The following is a 22,951-nucleotide window of genomic DNA, read 5'->3' as shown; positions in this document are numbered from 1 at the left end:
TTGCTCCCAGGTCAGATTGACAAAGAACAATGGGAAGTTTTTGCCTTCCTCTTCTGCCTGGGGCAGAGGTCATTTTCTGTCTTGAAGCAGAGAAAATGGTGGATTCTTGTAACTTGAGGTCTTTAAATCAAGATTTGAGGACTTCAGTAACTCAGCCCGAGGCTAAGGCCTACTGCAGAAGTGGGTGAGTGAGGTTCTGTAACTTGTGATATTCAGGAGGTCAGACTAGATCAGTGGTTCTTAACCTTTACTGCAGCCTGCACCCCTTTGGTTCTCAAAATATGTTCTTGCACCTCTTATCAAAAATCAAAATATGTTCTCGCATCCCTTATCAAAAATCGTTGAAGTAGGTCCATTCTTTAAACCTAGATATGTTTTGTGTTTGTATATTAAGTAATGGTTAAAAAATGCATGATGTTAATAAATACATAGGTTTGATTAACAAAATAGTTATACTTATGTGCCTGTGTGTTTGATGATTTGTGTGTTTGATGATTACCTTCTAAAAAAAATCTGGCATGTCATGCACCCCCAGAAAGGGCATCTCGCACCCCTGTGGGGTGCATGCACCCCAGTTGAAGCATCACTGGAGTAGATGATCGTGATGGTCCCTTCTGGCTTTAAAGAGTGTGTGTGTAAAATCATATTTTGATATCTTTATTTCCTTTTTTTCCTTGCAGCACAGAGATACTCCTGAAAATAACCCAGATACTCCATTTGATTTCACACCTGAAAACTATAAGGTATGGAGAAAAGGGCACGTTAAGTATCCAAATCTGAATCTTAAATGAGTGTTGTAAACCGTTTTTTTTTTTTTTTTTTTTAACTAGAGAATAGAAGCAATAGTAAACAACTACCCAGAGGGACATAGATCAGCTGCTGTGATTCCAGTACTAGATCTGGCCCAGAGACAGAATGGATGGTTGCCCCTATCAGCGATGAACAAGGTATTTAATCTATTTTTTTAAAAAGCATTACTGTTACTAGTTTTTGAGCTAAATCTTAGCTTTACTAATAGGACGAGAAAATTATAATTTTGATACTAAAATATGTTAATTCAAGAATTTAAATTTTGGCACAGGATCATGAGAATCCCAGAAATTCAGAAATTTCCCTGTAGGAGAATCCTGCCTCTGCACATAATGCTTGCTTAATACTAGAAACTCCAAAAGTATCAGCAAAGCAAAACTTAAGTGAACTTTATTCAGACTTGCTATGATCTTTAATGAAGAAGGCTGAAGCAGAGGTGTGGGAGATTCACTGCTGATGGGAAAGGAGAGAGGGACAAAGTACTGGTTAGACTCCTTTTCTTCAGTTAGGAGAGAATCCTATCTGTGCTGCAGCTGTATGTAATACTTTATCTGGAGTATGTGGGAGAAACTGCGCTCTAGACCAACATTTCTCAAACGGGGGTCCACGGACCCCTGGAGGTCTGCAAGGGTACTCCAGGGAGTTCACAGGTCCTGCTGATCAACTGCTCCACCTCCCTCCCGGTATCTCCTGCATGCCAGGGAACAGCTGTTCAGCGGCATGCAGGAGGTGCTGAGAGGGAAAGTAATATAACGGAAATGTAGACATTTTCTTCATAAATAACCCAGAGTTTTGCTGGGAATAATGTAGCTGTTTCAACTCCTGTCTCCTCATGTGCCCCTTCAAGAGGTAAAAAACACTTTCCAAAACATCTCTGGGAGAGGATTCATTTCAGGGAAAAAAACCCCAGTCCTATGGCTTTGATAAGTGATCACTGTATTGCTTTAGTAGTTTTTACAATCTTCTCAGTCATGTTTGCCAGATGAAGTGACACTAAGCTGGAGGTCCTATAAGTGCATGGAGGTCCTATAAGTCCTTTTCCACTTAGTTGATCATTTGTAGGACCCAGCTTAAAATGAGTTTTGCTGTAATGCAGAGGCTCGGAAACAATATCATTCAATGATACAGTTATTTGTATTCTGACCAAGTTCTCCAGTGCTTTCAATTTTCATTCCAGCAAATAATTATTTTTGATGTTGTCATGCTGCCTGCAGTGGCTCACGACTGAGAGTGCCATCCTCAGTGCAGACTGTCAGGAAGCAAGGCAGAAACTCCAAACTGGCTGTGCTCCTTTTATAATTAGATTTCACCAACCTAGTAACAAGTTTGAGTTCCCGAAATCTCAGTCACAATCTTACCTTAGAGTCACAGACTATCCTCTAAGGGAAGGATAGCTCAGTGGTTTGAGCATTGACGTATTAAACTTAGGGTTAAGGGGGCCATTTAGGGATCTGGGACAAAAATCTGTCTGGGGATTGGTCCTGCTTCGAGCAGGGGGTTGGACTAAATGACCTCTTGAGGTCCCTTCCAACCCTGATATTCTATGATTCCTATCTATCTTGCCACCTAAGCAAGCTTGACTTTGTGATAGTTGCTTTACACCAAAAATCACATCAATATTCAGGTTACTCCCAGTCCCAAAGACCAAGTAGTCAATTTGTACCTTAGATCTCACACCAGAGACAATGCTTATAGCCGGTCCTGTAACAAACTAACTAAAGGTTTATTAACTAGGAAAAAGAAATGAGTTATTTACAATGTTAAAGCAGGTACACGTACACACACAAATGAGTTAGATTTTGAAAGATAATAAAACTTCTGTAGTAAGCAGACTCTGTCTTTTAGAGCTAACCCAGGCAAAACAGCTGGGGACTCCTTGCTTATGCTTAGAAATCCTCTACCCTCAGAGTTAAAGCAACTTAGAAATAATAAATTTTCTTTCACAGGCATTTTTATTCCCTTCCGCAGTGTTCAAGCTGTGATGGGATGAAGGCTTGGGCACACCCTTTTCAGGGCTCTGAGGGAAGCAGTCAACAAAATCTTTTGTCCACAATGGCTTGTCTGATGTCTATAGACCTTTTTTAGGTTTTTGGGGGGTGGGCATGGAGGAAAGACACTGCCTTCATGGTCAAACCATATTTCACACTTGCGATATTTCGTTTCCTGAGATTTACAGTTCAGAACAAACATTTTATAGTTGCAGAACAAATACTAAAGTATACCCTATGCATGTACAGATTTATAATAGAAACAACATCGGGTAAACATCTGTCTCAAACTGACTAGCGTTCAAATCTGAGTGTACATGTAAAACCTCCCCACAATTATACCCAGCTGGATCGAATCGCTGCCACCAACCAGGATTTCTAGGGGTTTCCATTACATTAAACCGCGATACACCCCAACCTTCCGGGACCCCCCAAACCGACCCTGGTCTCCTATCCATCCCAGCCCCCCACCTTCCCTGGTGTGAGCTGGCGATGCTAACTTAACTCCTGAAGCAAAACCAAAGACTATACCTCCCCGAGGCATGCATTCAAAGCCACGTCAACTAACCACAAGAGATTCACCCCTCCCGGTCTCGTACAGTAACTAGAGAAAAACCTCAAACCCAAGAGAACAGAGTTGAAGCTTCTCTCTTTCCCATAGCCTGTTCCTGCCTGGGAACAATAGGAAAGTCAACACAGATGAATGCTCCCTCCCCCTCCTGTCTTCCCGTGAGGGAACGATACCTGGTACAGAAATTCTATCCTTTGCCTCATTAGGAAAAGAAACCCACAAGTTTAAAAAGAAATTATATAAAAAAAAAGAAAATACACGAACAATAATATCGCATTAAGAAACTCAATACAGGCTCTGGCTTATAAAAAATAGATAAACCAGTCTGATTTAAAAGATAGCCCAAATTAAACCAGCCAGCACACATAAACACAAGTAATACAACACAACATATAAAGCCTATTTGCCTTGTTGCCTTGACTCCACACTTTAGGGGAAGTAGAAAAGAATTGGGTAGCAGGAAGCTGTTTCCTCCAAAGCCGAAAAACAAAAGACACAGAGTACACAATTCCCGCCCCTGACTTTTAAAAAATCCAGTTCTCTGATTGGTCCTCTGGTCAGGTGTTTGGTTCCCTTTGTTCACCCTTTACAGGTAAAAGAAAATTAACCCTTACCTATCTACTTATGACAAACATATGCAGCAATTTACAAATATTTCATGAAATCTAAACACTAAATGCATGTTTACAAGTCTAATTCCTGTTTTAGCAATATTAACAGGAAGGTGTGTCAGACTGGTGTCTTGTTATGCACTGTTCAGTGAGGCTTGGGGCTTGGGCATGAGCTGGCACCTGGTCTGCCAGCATCACAGATGCAGTTTTTTTAGTTTGGATTATTTTTAAGTATTTTCTTTGAGATATCTGCTGTTGTAACATCTAAGTCAGTGTGTGCCTGGTTACTGCTGATGAGAAGATTTAATAGCGCAGAAACATGAACTATATAAATTTCAGTCTGTCACTTGTCAAAGGTCTGAGAGTCATAGTAGTGATCTGTTATGGCTATCTTCAGAACACAAGAATGCAGAAGTAATTTTTGTATTTTGTCATTTGTATACTACTACAGTGTTGTGAACCAGAATTAATAAAATTAGTGCTTTTGAAAATATTGCATTTAGCTGAAATTATTCTAGTAATGCCCTACAAAAATAAACATTAGAAAAAAATTTCTTCCCCATACTATAGGTTGCTGAAGTTTTACAGATGCCTCCCATGAGAGTATATGAAGTAGCAACTTTCTATACAATGTATAATCGGAAGCCGGTTGGAAAATATCATATTCAGATCTGCACAACTACACCTTGCATGCTGAGAGACTCTGATGGCATACTGGAGGCCATTCAGAAGAAGCTTGGTATGATACAAATTGATATTGTTTTTTTTTTTCCTAGGGTTAAAAAAATTTTAAGTTCAGATTTTTTTGATGTCTAAAGTTTAAATTGTAACAAGACAGTACTCACTGAGAACTAATGGCTTTTCTTGGAGGGGGAAAACTAAAAAGTTATTTGGGAAAAAACATTTCTAAATGTGCTCCATGGGCATCTGCTAAGAATTTTAGCAGAGCCTAAAGAAGCCCCAAGCATTTGTGACCTCACAGTGCATGTTCTCCCTCCATAGTCTGTTAGGAACAGGGATTGCCAGGAAAACTGATATGAGACATTGTAAATGTCTTGCTGTAACACCTAGTTCAATTCTCTAAAATAACTGTCTTAACATTAACGACAAGAAAAAAACTGAAGCTGTGTAAAACATTTTTATTCCTAAATTTTAAGGTGTTTGCAGTATTTCCTGCATTCTACAATATTCCACAAATTCTAAGATTTCATGAAAAGTTGGGGGTTTTCTGTAGCAAAGATAAGTACCCCCAAAATGTAAGAGAGAATTCTCTGCAACCAAATAGAAACACAGGAAAAGGGGTGATATCAACACTCCATGCTGTGAACTTCAGTCTAATGGGGACCATTTTAATAGTGCTGCTATTAAGCACAAGTGATTTATTCCCCTCTTAATTGTTTTAAACAAGGAAACTGAATTAAAAAGATCTACAATTTAATATTAAGGTTGCACAGACAAAATAATAAAATCAGAAAATCAGTGAAGTGATTGTCTAAGGTTGTTGTAACTGTTCACATTTGTACATTACACTTCTCAAACACTGCTATGTATATTACTTACTATAAATTACAGTACAAGTGCCAGCAAATAAAGAGCTGCTAAAAAGGATAGCCAGTGCAGCCAGAAGGGCTCCCCCATCAAACAATCAAAACAGCTAGGAATTGTAAGGTGTCCTGAAGGTAACTCCCACTAAAAACCTTTGGCTTGTTAAGTCAGGGAAGAAGAGTCAAAGGCTGTCTCGTTGGATGGTCTGTCTCCAGCCACAAGTGGTCGTATCTAAGAACTTGCAGCTCAAGAATCTCAACCAATCTTTAGTGTCAGTTTTTAAAACATAGGCAGTTTTTAAGATACACAGCTCCCAAATAATGAAAGACTTTATAGGTCAAAACCAATAACTTGAATTTCACCAGGAACCAAGTAGGAAGCCACTGCAATCTCCTAGAGTACACATGACTTCTTCCAGTTGTTTTGCTTTATAATATGTGGTGCTTTTGCATATGTACACAAAATGTCATGAATGCTTCTTGTTAAATAATAAAACTTTTGACAGGCTTGCTATAATGTCCTTGAATATAGGCTGTATGCTTTTAGGAGTAGTGTAGCTGAATTTAACATAATGAAAACAGTCTGTGTAGCAATTATCCTGGTATAGAATATAATCTTTTTAATACTTAGTAATTTTGGATCTTATTTAAAAAATTAGTTCCTTAAATATTGACTGAAAATCTACCTGGCTGACATAATTCTGTGGATCTGACATTAAGATGACATTCTTTTTGTAACCTGCTATCAAAATGGAATTTCTTGGGATAAAATATGGTATGCAGTGCTCTTTGTAGTTCCTTGGGAGCCATGTGAAAAAGTATTTCATGAAGCTGTTCCAGGGAGTATAGTTTGAAATGAAATACATTTCACTGCTACAGCTATCCTTACAGAAATTGACCATATTCACAAAATCGTGATCTCTCTTGTTTTTTCCCAGCTGCTACTATTCATCTAATTTTGTTTGCATAGTTTCATTTAATAATTATTAACCCATTGATAATTTATGCCCAATACTGATCCTCTTTAAATCAACGACAATATTCTAATTTACCTAGCACTGGTCATGCATATCAATAGCAGTACTTATGGTATTAAAGTTAAGCTCATACACAACTCTTAGCACGATTGGGGCCTTTAATGCCTGAATCTGCAAGGTTCTGACCACCATGCTGCTGTAATATATGATCCCTTTTTAAGTAACTTCTCCTATTGCATTGCTTCCTAAAAATAGAACAGTAGTTCTACAATTAATCAATAATACCTACAGTTTGTTTACAAAATGTGTTTATGAAATAGGAAGCAGGTCTGTAAATCAGGTTTTAAAATGCATCCGAGGGTTTCAGTTTGTGAAGCTTTTTTTACTTAATGGGAAGCGTCTTGGAGCTGTTAAGTGTTGACATTAGGAAAATAGTCCAAATCATGTAAAAATGTGGTACAAATGTTTTACAACATGAAGTGAAATAACAGTAATGGATTAGCTGTGAAATATTTAAGGTTTTGCATTAAATGTATTAATCACCACTTAACCTAATATTCCTTATTACTGTAGGTATACAAGTTGGGGAAACAACACCTGATAAACTTTTCACACTGGTAGAAGTTGAATGTTTAGGTGCTTGCGTAAATGCACCGATGGTACAAATAAATGATAATTATTATGTAAGTATTTTAATTCTGTTTGAAAGGTACAATGTTTTGTTTAACTGGTATGTTAATTATTACATTAAATGATTGTCATTGTTTTAGATTATGAAATTCTAGTAGTTCAATATAAGTTATTAATTGACCTATTAATTTCATAGTTTATATTGCTACACTATGGGTGGCTTGTCTCTCAAAATGATATTGGAACAGGACTTCCCTAGGCATAATTATCAATGTAAAGAGAAGACGCTCTCATTTTGTGGGAGAGGGACAGTTCATGAGCTGTAACATCTTCTAGTGACATGAAATTCTTTACATGAAAATACACATCAGCACACTGTGATATAGGTAAAGTTCCTGAGACCAACGGAATTTTTTTTAATGTTTGCATATTTTCGTAAAAGGATCATGAAGAAAGAGAATTGAAATACATTCTGGGGTATCCAGGCGTTAGAACGAGGGCACTTTTATAGATACCTTTTAGTTGAAGGAGGATTTGGTTCTCTCTGGGATTATTATTAATAAAATCCCTCTATCAAATCCTTTTTCAGTCTTTGAAGTGCTTTCACTCTGAGTGATATTCTCCTCTGTTTCCCTTAATTGATTACATTTTAAAAAAAAATGCTAACATATTCTGGAGTGGTAGCAGCCTTAGCAAATTCAGTTTCCATTATAAAAGAGATTTCCCTTGATTATTTTGTGAGCCCTCTCCTCTACCCCTTTCCTTCCTCCCTCTCAGAATAATATTTTCAACATCATTATCAACATGAGTTTTGTGAACATGGTATACATTTTTCTAGCCAATTTTAAGTAAATCAGACACGGGTTTGTAAGTTATGTGACATTAAAAATATCAAGAGTCCAAGAAGTCTTGGGTTGGCTTTTTTATTTTTGTTACTAGAAAACATAAAAATGGAAAAAAGAAGAGAGAGAAAACATACCATTGGATTAATCTAGTCCTAGTGAACAAGGTCAGAGTTTAGGTGTTTGAACTGTAATGTAAAGTTATGAATATTTTAAACAAGAATTTCAGAATAGCAATTTGGCTTAAAACAGTATCAAGTGACTGCTGGAGATGTGAGTTTTCATTTATTTTAAAATATCTCTAAGCCTTTTTCTTGCATAGGTGGGCCACAGTGGAAACTGATCATTAGGGAAGTGGAGAACAGAAAAGTTTTCTACCAAAACTGAAGTTTAGCGAAACCACTTGTAAAATAAGAGAACTAAAAAAACCTCCCCCCAAAACCAAAAACCCTCCCCCCTTCCTCCCCACGAAAATCTGTATGGGTCCATCATATTTAAAAAATTGACACTTAGACAGTCCTAGTTTGAGAAAGCAACTGGAAGGCACTTATAATTAAGTCAAGATTCAGTGCACTTGAAATTTCTGCACTTTACAGTCAAATTTTAAGTTGTTGAAATAAGAATGTTAGATTACTTATGGGTTTAGCTGGAAGCTTACCAGTGTGCTGATGACTTTGCAGAGTTCACCAGGCGGTTAGTTCAGATACTGTGCCCCAGTGTACCCACCAGCACACACTCCTACACAGATATGATGTGCAAGAGTAGGGTACTGCTGGGCATCATGTTGGCAATGTGCTTTCCAAACAGATATGCTGATGAGACTAAGGCATGATAGGGTGATGCATTTTTCCCAGATATACAAAACACAGAAAAGCTTCCAAAGGCACTCAAGCCATCACAGTGACTTTGATCACTTGGTACAGTGACAGGGGACTAGGTATTTGAGACACTGACGTGGTTCTAGGTGCGTGGAGCCCTGATCTAAGAATGTCTGTGGGAGAGGAGCCGTGCAGCTGTAGATCAGTGTAACCCAGTATGTTTTCCATAGCTTGCTGTGCAAAAAGACACTTGAAGAGTCCTAGGCCTGGTCCAGTGTGCATTATATGTGATGAAGGGAGCTAATCACTCATTTCAAGTTCTTAATCTATTATGCTTTCTAAGACAATTGTGAAGAATTCATAGAAAAGTACTAGACCATACCCTTGTGGGCTTTACTATAGGACAGAAGGAGCTAAGCTCCAAGCCTTAAATAGCATTCTCCATGTCTATCTCAATTGAGTCATATTACAGCTATTTCCCACTATCTCGAAAAATTCCTAGACAAAAGTCTTCATTAAATTGGGGTTAAGGGTGAAAATACGTATCAGTGATTCAATTGGTTAAAAAGTTTTGCGGGAATATTGGTGATATCAAACACCAAACCTTAATAAAACTAGGCCATTCCAAGTTAAGGTTACAAAAAACATCCAAGCCTCTTTAACTCTGCCCTGTACTGATGGAAGCCTTCAATCTTCCCTTCTTTATTTTTGAATCAAGCCCTTTTTTCATAGGGGCTTTGTGCAGTTTGTGGTCTGACTGCAGAAGTCTTAAAGAAATCCCTGTATTTGTACAGTTTATGGTTTGAATATCAAAAATATGCAACATAGCATTGTTTTTAGTATCAGATGAGTAATTATGAAGCCAGTTGTAAGTGTATACTGTAGTTTGTCACTGCACTAACATTGTGCGCTCTCCACATCAGTAAATTGAGTAATTCCTGCCTGTATACAAGAGGCAGTGATGTTCCACTCCCCACCTTCCTTGTTTTTGTTTGGAAGGAGGGGAGGGAGAAGAGGGCAGCAGAAAGGAATATTAAGTCATGGGTTTGTGTTACAGACTATGCTTATTAGAGGAAGCCGTTGGTACAAACCACACAAATGGTTGCCCATGCTATGATCAGGTTGCCCCCCTTCTTCCTTGAGTCTGGTCTCTGAAATGGCTGGACATCTCTCTTGGAGAAGTCTGCTTCCACAAACTCTTCTGTGAGTTTGACTGCTGCTTTCAGACTCAAATGCATGTGTTTTTGTGGCGGCTCTGGAGACATTTTTCCAATATTATGGCTGCTCCTATTTTCCTCCACACCTTGAATATCTGGCCTTAGCCCAGTCAGTTAACTTTTGCAGAAAGGCTAAGTGCCATACTCCATAAGACCACCTAGTGGCATAAAATCTGTATTTTTCTGCCAAAAGGCCTACCCTATCTAGGATGACTGCCTTTACTACATCATAGTTGTGGGTCTGCTCCTTGCACAGGGCATATAGGCTGCCTAGGCTTCCCCTGATAAATAGGTTGGCACCCAGAAGACCTATGATCCCTTATCCCATCTCAAAAGTCACAAAAAATGTGTCAGTGTCATCCACTGGGCCCATTTTGCACAGGGTAACCCTCAGGAACTACTGCTGTTCAATCACAGGATTCCCTAGGTTCTGTGTTGCAGGCTGTTCAGCAGCTCAACCTGCTATGCAGCGAGGGACTGCTTTTCCATTTGGTGGGATTTCTGGAATGAGTGCATGGTCTCGTTTCTCCTTTAGTTGCTCTACCAACCATTGCAGACTCTCCTCCACTGCCCTGATGCTGAATCCTCGCACTGGCTCCCCATCTGATCCTCTGCCACCATGGATGGGGGAATCACAAACTCTGATAAGCAGCCACATGTAGCAAGGCATACTCTGCTCCTGCCTTCTAATACCATAGAAACCATTCCAACGTCACTGGTTGTGTATTCACACCATGCTGTTTATGTTCCCTCCACTCAGGGCCGCCGGGGGGGGGGGGAGGGGACGGCAAGTGGGGTAATAGGCCCCAGGCTCCGCAGGGGCCCCCATGAGCATGGCTGAGGCCCTCTCAGCCCGTCTCCTCCACTCTCTGAGTCACCCCCTCCAGCAGCGCCCTGACAGCTGCACGTGGTCGGCCTCCCCCTCCCCTCTCCTGGAGCCTCAGCTCCATCCAGCAGTGTCCTGGACAGCTGCAGCGTGGAGCTCCAGCGGGGCCCCTGAGCCCCTGACCCAGCTCAGACCGGGGTTCCCATGGCAGTGACTCGGGCTTGGGCGCATGCAAGCTCTGCAGGCTGAGCGGCGGCAGGGAGCTCTTGAGCTCAGCGTAGCTTGCGGAGCTTCCAGCCCGCGGCCTCCAGTGGAGCATCCGCGGCCACGCCTCGGCGGAGGTCAGGAGCCGTGGGACTGGCCAGCAGGCGCCCCCTGAACCACGTGGCTTGCTGAGCCGGGCTGCAGAGCTCAGGCCCCGGAGACACACTGCCTCTGTCGAAGCGAAGCTCCTGGATGCGCTAGGGGGCTCCGGGTGAGAGGAGCCAGGTAAGGCCAGGGCTGGGGGTTGGCTAAGGGGCAGGGAGTCCCAGAGGACAGGGAGGGGGAGAGGTTGGGGGGCGGTCAGGGACAGGAATGGGGGCTGGATCATGGGCATTTCAGGGGTCTGTCAAGGACTCAGCGAGGGGTGATAGGGGTTGGGGGCAGTTCAGGGACAGGAGCAGGGGTGGAGGTCCTTGGCCGTGGTAGTGGAGGGTCTCTGGGGGACGGTGAGGGCAAGGAGCAGTTGATGGGTTGGGGATTCTGAGGGGGGGGCAGTTTTGAGGGCAGGAAGTGGGTCGGGGTTGGATAGGGCAGCGGCAGGCTATTTGGAGGCACAGCCTTCCCTACCCTTAAAGCTCATTCAGCAGTTTGAAGCTTGCAGAAGAGCCAGCTGTTAGCTTTTCCATTAGGGCTACCATCCCTTCACTTCCTCTCAATGCCAAATTATAGTCATATATTTAATTTCAGTGCCATATGGGAGATTCATGTCAGGGAGGTTTAGCTTCATTTAAAATTAGCACTGGGGAGGATCACATGAGAAGAGCAATATCCTACACCACCTACCTCCTTCCCAACCCTACCAAGGGGACTCGCCTCCCCACATACATTTCCTGAGGCTCCAGAAGGGTTAATTCAGTGGTTCTCAAAAACTTTTGTACTGGTGACCCCTTTCACATAGCAAACCTGTGAGTCTTGATCTTCCGCCCCCCTCTTTATAAATTATAAAAAATACTTTTTTATATATTTAAACTATTAAACAATGCTGGAGCAAAGCGGGGTTTGAGGTGGAGAGGCTGACAGCTATAGGTCGGCCCCCAGATAATAATCTCGGACCCCCTGAGGGGTCCGACCCCTCGTAGTTGAGAACCCGCTGGGTAATTCTATTTTAACACCCTATTCCATTCACATCTGCATGTGTATTTTGAGCATTTCAGTTTTCACAACATAGGCTCATCCTCAGATCTGGAACAAGCTCAAATGCTCAGTTCGTGGAAATATGTACATAAAATAATACTAAAGACAAACCCACACTAACTGTCTCCAGTTTGTGAGGACCCCATGGAGCCAGTCTCTAGGGAAAACAGATAAATGCATGGAGTTAAGTCCATTAATGCTATTAGCAGACAGGATGAGGTAAGGAATGGTGTCCCTAGCCTTGTTTGTCAGAGGGTGGAGATGATGGCAGGAGAGAGACCACTTCATCATTACCTGTTAGGTTTGACTCCCTCTGGCACTGGCATTGGCCATTGTCGGCAGACAGGATATTGGGCTGGATGACCTTTGGTTTGACCCCTTGTATAGCCTGTTCTTATATTCTAACCTAAATGAACCAAAGTTATGGAGACAGATATGAGTCAAGGAAGCCAGCAGAGTTATCAGAAACTGGAAAAAATCTCTTGACTGGATGGCTCAGGCATTTTTGGTCACAAGCTGAGGTGGTTCAAAAAGTTTTGGATGTTTTTTTTAAGCAGAATTTTTTATTGTTTCTTTAACAATCAGAACACAGCAAGCAGCAGAGATTTGCCACAACTTTTAGTTCTGAAATCCCAAAACCATATTCCAGGTTATGGCAGACTACATTATTTCAGCTTTTCAATTAATAAAAGGACTCCACAAAACAGAATTTTGAAGGAAAGCTTGACATTGTCTAATGATTTTTTTCTGCTTTTTTTAAAACCTCCTAGTTTTCAAATCCAGAGAAACAGTTTTTGACGGCACATTATATTTGTCCAATCCCTTTTAATGAGCTTTAGTGCCTTTTAGCACTAGCTTATGCTGAGAACCGCTGATACCTTGTAAAGAGTTTTCTCAAACGACTGGGATTTGTGCCGAGATGCAGAAAGTTTATTTTTCCCTGAACGGTCCCCATCATTTGTTATGGGGGGGGGGGGGGGGGGGGGACAAGTGGGGCAATTTGCGCCAGGGGCCCCCATGAGAATATACTATTGTAATTTTTTTATGGAAGGGGCCCCCAAAATTGCTTTGCCCCACGCCCCGAATCCTCTCGGCAGCCCTGCCTTCAACCACACCTCTATAGCCCCATGCAGCAGTGCTATTTACAGTGCAGTTCGCTGTGCTCTTGGCTGTTTCCCCGGGGCTTGAAAGATTTCTGAGACACTGGACTTAGCTAGCTCTGTCCCTCTCCCCCCTCACTTCCTTCCTGTGTCCTTTTTATAAGTTTTGAGCTGATAGGCTAATTGGCTCTTTAGCTCACCCAGCCCCTCCACTCACTAAATCAGGTAATTAATTACCACCATCCCATTAAGGCTTCTCTGGGACAACTAATTAGTGTCAGAGTGATCAGAGTGCTGGCTCACATGGTAGTGCCTAGTACTTGAACATAGACTCTTTTAAAACATGGCTATTATGTGCTGGTTCAGAAACATAAATGGCTTAAAATCAGTTCATTTTAACTAACAATTGCTTGTGTGTAACATAGCTAAGAGTGACATTAGAATGTCATAAAACTTCAAATCTTTTAGGTTTGTTAATTCTTCTTTAAACTTGGATGCATATATTAACTGATAGAATCAGTTATCTGTGCTGGAATCAAAACTGAGTGAAGAATTTGGTTAAAAGGTAAAAACTGTTCTGAGGAATTGTGAATACTACTTTTGATTCAACTGCTTACAGATTTTGTTTAAATTTTCTTTTAATAGCATGGTCTCTTTCATTTTACAGGAAGATCTGACACCAAAAGATATGGAAGACATAATTGATGAACTAAAGGCTGGCAGAGTTCCCAAACCTGGCCCAAGGTAAATTGTATTTGTATACTACTGGGGTGAGTAATGAAAGAGAAAATCCATTTGGAAGGAAAGCTATTTTTAAGGTTGGTGACTAGTTCTTGGAAAAGTTATCAGATTGATTACCCTAGAACTGAAGGTATTAATTCACTGAACTGCACAGGAATTACAGGCTTTTCCACATTGACCTGCTTTATGTGTAAACCTGAACCTGGAGAGGCTGTGTGTAGAGGTGAGAAGAAAGCTTCATGTCCAGAACTCTTCGGTCCTTGGCCTGTTTGAGACTACCAATGAAAGTGCCAATTGAGGTGAAGTGGCTAGATGCCTGATAAGAACTGGAATGTGATCACAAACTTCTTTTGCATAAATCACCCAAAACTCTACTAGCTAGTAGACTCTTGATCCCTACAAACCTATGCTGGATTTGACCCTTGTGAAAGACTGACAATATCATGATGTATAATCACTTGAACATGTGTTCCCATGCAGTGCTGTGGCCAAAAGGGCTAATACAATCCTTGTTGGATGCATAAATGGGAATCTCAAATGAATAAGTTATTTTACCTCTGTATTTGGTGTGAGCACTGCTCGAATATTATGTCCAGTTCAGGCGTCCACAGTTCAAGAAGGATGCAGATAAATTGGAGAGGGTTCAGAGAAGAGCCATGAGAATTATTAAAGGGTTAGAAAACATCTCTTATAGTGAGGAACTCAAAGCAATCTGTTTAGCTTATCAAAATATGTTAAGAGGTAACTAGATTATAATCTGTGAATACCTATATGGGGAACAAATATTTGATAATGGGCTCTTCTGTCTAGTAGAGAAAGGTATAACACGATCCAGTGGTTGGAAGTTAAATCTAGACAAATTCAGACTGGACTTAAGGCATACATTTTTAACAGTGAGGGTAATTAACAATGGGAACAATTTACCAGCGGTTGTAGTGGATTCTTCAACATAGGCAGTTTTTACATCAAGATTGTATGTTTTTCTAAAAGATATGCTCTAAGAATTTGGGGAAGTTCTATGGCCTGTGCTATACAAGGAGGTCAGACATGATGATGATGATGAATTCTGGCCTTGGAAATATATGAATCTAAGATGGATCTGAACCAAATAATCAGATGTTGCCGTTGGTGTTGCTGGAGTAAAAAAGCCATTGGCTCCTGGGTTTTTTTTGTTAATCATATAGATTTAATTTTTGTATCTATGAAGTGTTTTGGTTATCAAGTTCCATATTTGACATTTTACTTGAATGCCTTTGTTTTACCATTAGTATTTTTACAGATATTATGTTCTGTTGTCTGGCCTCCCATTTCTCTCTGCTCATCCTTCAGAGAAACAGGAAAAATGGCAGCCCAAAGATTGAGTCAGACTTGTGTCATTCATGTGTCATGTGTCATTCATGTGTCATGGATGGAAGATGATTGCTATAATACTGAGTATTGATGAACAAATCTGATTGCTCTTTATCTTTTCAGAAGTGGACGCTTTTCTTGTGAGCCAGCTGGTGGTCTTACTTCTCTGACTGAACCACCCAAAGGACCTGGATTTGGAGTTCGAGCAGACCTCTGAGCATTTATGTAATAAATTATAAAAACATAAGTTGTCTGAAAATAAAACACCTTTAACTTCATTAAAATGGCTTGTTTTAATTTTTTTTTTTAAATTGAGAATAGTAACACCATTGAAGCATATAAAGATGCCACAGCAATAAAAATAATTAGTGCAAAGTGCAACAAAAAAAAAAAATCTGTAGATTGCCAAACTTCCCCCATTTGTAAAGGTGTATGCGAAACATGTTGCCTTGCGCTCACCAAAATCTTTGGGTGAAAACCTTGCTCTGTTTTACGAACATAAAAAGGACAAAATAGTTTACTATCTTATCTGCTGAAGATGCTGTCCTGCTATTGAGGGCATTCAGCACATACATACTTTTATGTCTAGATGTAGATTACTTTTAAGGCATTACGTCCAACATGATTACATTTGGGGAGCAAGAGTATGGGGAAGAATGGAAAGTACGTTATGATTGGCTGATACCCCTGACATGGTATCACCACTCAACAGTAAACTTAATATTGTAGGGAAGAATAAAAGGGGGAAAATAAGGAAGTAAGTAGCAGATTTACTTCTGTAACAGTCCTGTCACAATCAATGAAGTTTGAGCAGGAAAGATGTGGAAGAAGATCCTTTTGGTACAATCGATCCCACTCCAACAATAAGACTTTAATCAATGCGGAGAGGGGATATGATTGCTCTCTATAAATACATTGGTGTGTAAATGGCAGGGAGGGAGAAGAGCTATGTAAACTAAAGGATAGTGCTGGCACAAGTGAGTATAAATTTAGGCTGGAAATTAGGTGTCTAACCATCAAAGGACTGAGCTTCTGAAACAGCCTTCCAGTGGAGAGAGGGAACAAACCTAACTAGTTTTAAAATAGAACTTGATAAATTTATGGATCAGATGATATGATGAGGGTTTCCTGCAATAGTAGGGGACTGGACTATATATCAGGAGGAGGTCCTTTTTAGTCCTATACCTCTATATGGTAACAAAAACTTGACTGACTCAATGTTTAACAGGAGCAGTCAGGGAATATCTCCATTCTCAGCAGAGAAAGCAAAGAAAAACTCAGAGCTGATGGCACTGATTGCAAGGTTGGAATCTCCTCTATCTGCTGAACGGGGAGAGAGGAGTACATCCCTTGAGAACCCTTCAGCTTTGGGAGTTTGGGACTGTCTTCAACTGAGTTAAGAATCCTTTGAGAATATTTATATAGAAAAATGCCTCCATACAATGAAATATCCCATGTGCACTCTTTTAAACAAACATTAGTAAAATTTCCAGTCAAATATTGTAGAATTGCCATTAATTGAAATTGACAAGTAACAAAAGAGAAACAGGCATCCAGTTTCATTGGTTGGATTAAGAGCTATTCAAAATGTAAGCAAACAGTCTAAAAAAAGATTCATTTATAATAACCTGTAGGGGTGGTAGCATAACTAAGCTATAAACAATGCATTTAATAAAACAAGTTTTATACATTTAATAATTTAGTAACAAGAATGAAGTGTCATGTAGGGATTTGAAGCTACTTGGCTTTGTGTTCACATAATCCCCAAGTATAGGGGAACTTTGTCCACATTAAAAAAAAAAAAAAAAAATCTAACTCTTAATACTGCCTTATATTATTGTAGAAGATGAAGAACCATTACAATTTTTAATGTTTATTTGACTTAATGCACTTCCCTGAGCTTGGATAGTGAAACTAAACTGTCAGTTTCATTTTCTCTTTATAGTTAAATTCACTGTCCAGTTCTCCTGTACTACTGGTACCATCATACTGTTTTCATTTATTTTAAAATGTTATTAGTCCATTTCTGTTTTAATTTTGTAATTCTTCAGACCAAAAACTTTTTTTAAATTATTTGTGTATCTTCACATTAATTGGTCTTATAAAATTAGACCAATTTATTAATTAAACAAGCTGTTCTTAAACGGTGGTCCAGGAACTGGTGCTCTGGAGAGCAAAGGCCCGGCAGGTAAGCTGGAGTTGGCTCTCTTTTCAGGTGCTTCCATCTCTGTCCAGAATCCACACATTACTGTTACTCTCATCTTCCCTTGTGTTGTGTTAGACGCACATTTGTGTCACCTGAAATTACACTTGTGAAAAACTTACAGGGATAATGTCTTGTGCTTGTAAAGTACTTCTCCCTATGCGGCACTTATCCTGATTAGGGCCTTTGGGTGTTCCTACTAGATAATAAAAAGAGTCTGGATGCCAAGAAAAGCAGCTGTATGTGAGGAAGAGCTAGCCTAGGCTCCTTTAGTGAGGATTGTTAATACATAAGAGGAAAAGAGTGGGAGTGAATATCTAGGGAAGAAAGACGAGCCTATGTGCCAGTATATCAGGAGAGTAGGTGGAGGAAAGGATCAGTTCGCTGGGAAGCGTGTCTCAGGAAAACTGGCAGGAAACTAGGTGCAAAGAAAGGAAGAGGACAAGTTTCAGAAAGCGATAAGATACAAAAGTAAAATTAGATTTTTTTTCACAAAAGACACAACATCCCATTAAAAGATAGCTAACATCACATAAATTTTGTTTCCTTTAACAAATTGTTATAGTTAGCACTGTGATGTTATGCTGTTGCATTTGGCCAGGTAAGTATTCAGCATGATCATTAAGGGAAGGGGAGGTTAATTATGAAGCAGTCTCACAATAAAAATGTTATCTGCACAAAGGAAAGACTGAGAACTTCAGAATTGCTTCAACCCATGCACATAAACAACTATTTCAAATGGAGACAAACTAGACAACTTATGAAATATATCCTGAAGTCAATCTTTCACAGTCCTCAACTTCCTAAAAAATGCAAAAAGCTGAGCCAAAAATTGCTAAATATCATATAGTTTCAGATTTCCCTACCTCATTTATATTCTAATTAATGTTGAAAAGTTTCTCCTTTTTTTAGCTTACAAAAAAAGCAAGTGTCCTCATTTCCTACAGCTGTCTCAAATACAGCATACTTCTATTGATTTGAAATTAAAATACAGGTTTAATTGAACTATATATTAAATTTAATACAGTAGAACACAGTTACAACCACCTCCGGAATGGAGATTGTTTGTAACTCTGAAGTGTTCATAACTGAACAAAACGTTGTGGCTGTTCTTTCAAAAGTTTACCACTGAACATTGACTTAAAACAGCTTTGAAACTTTACTATGCAGAAGGAAAAATGCCCCAATCAGGATAAGTGCCTCATTGGTAGAAGTACTTTACAAGCTGCTTTCGCTTTATTTTTTAGTAATTTATATTTAACGCAGTACTGTACTGTATTTGCTTTTTTATTTTATTGTCTCTGCTGCTGCTTGATTGTGTACTTCTAGTTCCAAATGAGGTGTGTGGTTGACAGTTGGTAACAGGGGTTCATAACTCTGAGGTTCTGTGGTACCATCAGATGTGCCTATATTTAATTACATTCTGTTTATTTTATACTATCCCAGCACTTTGTTTTCAGTATGCTGCAGAGTATTATCTTTCGGTTTCAGAATTTACGATCCATTAACATAAATTAGGCAGTTTACACCTCTCAAAGGTATTGTTTCAGGCTTTTTGTAAATTCTAGTGCATTCACATACACTTGGTTCATGTTTCAAGCATTTTTTTTTCAACCATAACAGAAACAAGGTATATGTATTTTAACAAAGGTCTAGATCCTGGAGCACACTTTAGTGGTAAAGGGCGAATTCCATAACCATTAAATACATGGGGCCTGGCTACTACTAATGCTGACACAAGTCTTAATTGGTCATTACAAAAGGTTCCTGCTTGTGTACATATGGCAAAGTGCATGACGCTAGACTTTCAAAAAATAAGCCCAAGAATGATTAGAGAGGAGCTCCAGGTCTGTCGAACAACACTGACAAAGGAATCTTCATCCCTACTAATTCTGGGTAAAACTGTGCATGCTCACTTTTACAATTGTTAATGAAACCACAGACTACATAAATAGAGAGATGCCACTTTAACTGTAACCAATCAACAGGTACAAGTCAATGGTGGAGCATGCTTTTGTGCAACTGAAAGCAAAACTGAAACGGTTGTTAACCTGCATTAACAGTTTAGTGACTAATGTAGCCATTATAATATTTGCCTGAATACAGTAGACATTCCTTGGTAGCAACATATAGGTGCTCTTTTGCTATGTTGCTCCTAGCACCTGTTACCTGTTGCTGTTATAGTGTTGTCTGACCAAAACCATATGAAGAGTTAAGTGTGTTTTGGAAAGTGGGGGTCAGCTAGGTTGTGGTGGGAAGAAATTGTAGGGTGGGGGAGCCCCCATTCAGCAAAATGGTTGAGTGAGTGCTAGGAACAGGCTGATGATGCTCCAGGTGGCAGCTTCATGCTCTACAGTGGTAAGGGATGGATTGTTGGGGAGGGTACCATGCGCAGCCTGCAATGGAGGGGGCAAAACGCAGTGAAGATGGGAGAGAGGAAGGGGACAGGTAAATGCCCTAAGGACCACAGTCCCTTGATTCCCCCCATTGCAAAACAGCACATCCACATCCTGCTGCCAGCAACCGAGATGAAGGGGACAGCTCTGCATAGGTGGGTCCCCAATACTCCCCACTGCAAAATGGCAACCACCACCATCCCACATATTGAGGAAGGATGGAGGAAACTTTCCAGATACATTTCTATTGCTCCTCTAACACCAAGCCTCCCTCCTCCCTGAAAAAGCCCCCTCTTCCAGGCCCTCCTCCCAAACTACCCCCCTACACATGGCCTCCATGCAGGCTCTGTTAGACAGGGCAAATGGACAAAGCTGTGTGCCCTGGAGCTGTGCTGAAGATTCAGTTTGTAGGGGCAACACCTCTACATGGCCCACCAAGCTCCGCCTCAGATGTGACATCAAAAATAGTGCTCTTATGCAGTGGATATGTTGCTGTTATCGAGTGGACAATTCACGGGAGGGAAAGTGTTCCCAGGGTAAATGTTTCTCATAAGCAGCAATTGCTCTTACAAGGTGTTGCTGTAACATGAAATCAGAGGAGGCAGTGTGATTTCCAGCAATCGATGCACAGCTTGACAACTGTTGCACCCAAAGCTGTTACTTACATTAGCATGTGCTATAGTTTGTGTTTGCCCGAGTTGTGCACAAACTTTCAAAATGATGGTGAAAAATGGGGCTGGAGCAGTGAAGTAAATGTTTCTTGGTTTTATTTAATTCCTAGTGATGCTGGACTGGATTTCCTCTTTGTGTATTATGTATAAACTTTTGTTAATTGTCTATTTATCTCGCTTTGCATGGTGAAGGAGTTTGAGGAGCAAATTTTTATTTTATTGATAGCATAACAACTGGAAGTTGCTGCTATGAAGAGCCGTTATGTGCTTTGTGGTAACGCTTTTATGCATTTATCCTATGCTTTACTAGTAGTTTGGTGAGGAAGCATACGGAGTAGTTAAATGATAGTGTCTTGATCACAAACACTATGATGTGATAAGTGCACAGTTCCAGAAACTTTTGTTATTAAACACAAGATTGAAGACCAGCTGTAACAGAAATCAGTTAACCTGTACACTCTACAAAGACCAATATAGAAATTAAATTTCTCAGATCCATCTAATTGGGATTCCTGTTTTCCATTCCATGACCATAGGAAGGAGTGGAAGTCTAGGGAATGACTAAGGGAGCCTGCGTAGGGGATAGTCAAACTAAGTAACATTGTCCTGTTGTATTAGGCCAACCTGTTTTTTTTTTTTCCTGTGCCACTGTCTATTCATTGAAAAAATTCCATTGGAACTACTTATTCATTCTTATCTCCTTATTCCAGAAATAGTAAGCATCATTTCTGGTTTCCTGTCTCTTAACGAGTCTCATTTTGTTCAGACTTTTACCTGGGCTCCACATCTCTATGCATGACCAGAAATAAATTTCCCTTGCTCTGCTGTTTTCCTGAACCTCAGTTGTTGGGCATCTACTGCTGTGGATCCAATTTGCTGGTTATCACACCTACTTAGAGGCAGCCATATTGGTGAGTGAAATGAAATTAAATGAAAGAGTTCACAATATTGCTATAGCAATAGCCAGTCCATCACTTGAATGCAATAAATGTAACAATTTCAGTTCAGTTTCAGATTACAGTGACACTTTACAAGGGTCTCGCTCTTTGGACTAGAGCTGGAAAGGACATATTAAATTCACACACTCGATTTCCAAGACTAAGGATGGGGATGTTATATTAATGCAGAATGGAAAGAGGAAGCAGGGGCACTTGCAATGGTTATCTGTTGCAGGCAAACAAAATAAAAAACCCCAACCTTTTGTGGAGGGTTGCAACAAGGGGAAAAGACAATTTTCAAGGAACTGAGGGGAAAGGCTGAGACTATGATGGACTGCCCAAAAATTGGATTGCAGGGCTGGAACTTTGTTTTGAGTTTTTTCCTTATAACTCCCAAGGGCCAGGAAAAAATAAGAAATAAAATTAACAGGAATCTCCACTAGATTTCTAGGAATGTATTTAATATTAGGCAATGGTCACGATAAGCAGTGTTTTCCCCCAACTTTCATACTTTGTGTTATCTGTACATCACTTTGCCAGCAAAATATGCCTAGAGCGGTTTTCCATGCACTGAATTACAAGGCAAAGCTAAATGCCACTTCATCTAAATATGAGCAGAATGCTAGTTAAGTTCATTGCCCAGCATATATGCCATTATAGCTACACTGTAATATGAAAAATGCACTATGCTTTTGCTGTAGTGCCCAACGTGATTTGCAATAAAGTTCTTATTTTTTGCCTTTTTATGTTGCAGTTTGTAATCTTCCCCCACTGCTATTTGGAGTTCTGACAGAGCTGAAGCTGATGCTGCACATGCCAAGCTGAACATTCTTCTCTTAACCAGGAGCAGTGGTTCATGTACCTGCCAGCACAGAATGCTTCAAGGGGAATGCCAGCTCAGGGGATGTACTAGGGAACTGAACTGGGTTGACCTACGGAGGAACTTGTGCAGCAGAGATGGAGACATAGCAAGCCTGAGAAGAAGGTTGCTGGTGGAACTGAAGTGGTAGACACTTTCACTGTTGTGTGATTCTCTCTCTCTCTCCTTTTATTAATCCTAACCGTGGCTTTTCTAAGAACCTGGGAAACTTTTTCCAACAATCAAGATTGCAAAATCAGCCAACTTCTCTAGATGACCCCTCACCTTCCAATTCCTCCTTCTGTACTGGCTCAACTGCTGACCCTAGATCCCCACAAGTATATCCTGCAAATGTATACAAGATCTCTTTGTTTGTCTCGTCTTGATGGACTGCACTGTATTGACTTTCTGTGCTATCCAGAAGCACCTTTAATTGTGTGGAAGGGTGAACCTTCAGGCTT

General features: G+C 40.2%; 1 protein-coding gene across 3 annotated transcripts in view; it reads left to right on the top strand.

Moving 5' to 3' along the window:
* The window catches only part of NDUFV2 (NADH:ubiquinone oxidoreductase core subunit V2), a 34,371-nt gene extending 18,664 nt beyond the window's left edge, over positions 1–15,707 (top strand). For all 3 annotated transcript variants that reach the window (XM_075062943.1, XM_032777103.2, XM_032777104.2), the window contains 6 exons: positions 681–743; positions 831–947; positions 4,551–4,719; positions 7,075–7,184; positions 14,000–14,076; positions 15,547–15,707. In XM_075062943.1, the coding sequence (XP_074919044.1) occupies positions 681–743; positions 831–947; positions 4,551–4,719; positions 7,075–7,184; positions 14,000–14,076; positions 15,547–15,640 (630 nt within the window). In that variant the 3' untranslated portion in view covers positions 15,641–15,707. The remainder of the gene's footprint in view (positions 1–680; positions 744–830; positions 948–4,550; positions 4,720–7,074; positions 7,185–13,999; positions 14,077–15,546) is intronic.
* Positions 15,708–22,951: the final 7,244 nt, after the last annotated feature.

This window comes from Chelonoidis abingdonii, chromosome 2 (genome assembly GCF_003597395.2).
Source record: "Chelonoidis abingdonii isolate Lonesome George chromosome 2, CheloAbing_2.0, whole genome shotgun sequence".
Classification (NCBI taxonomy): domain Eukaryota; kingdom Metazoa; phylum Chordata; order Testudines; family Testudinidae; genus Chelonoidis; species Chelonoidis abingdonii.
The sequence above is the reverse complement of the archived record's forward strand: the minus strand, read 5'-3'. Positions and strand labels throughout refer to the sequence as shown.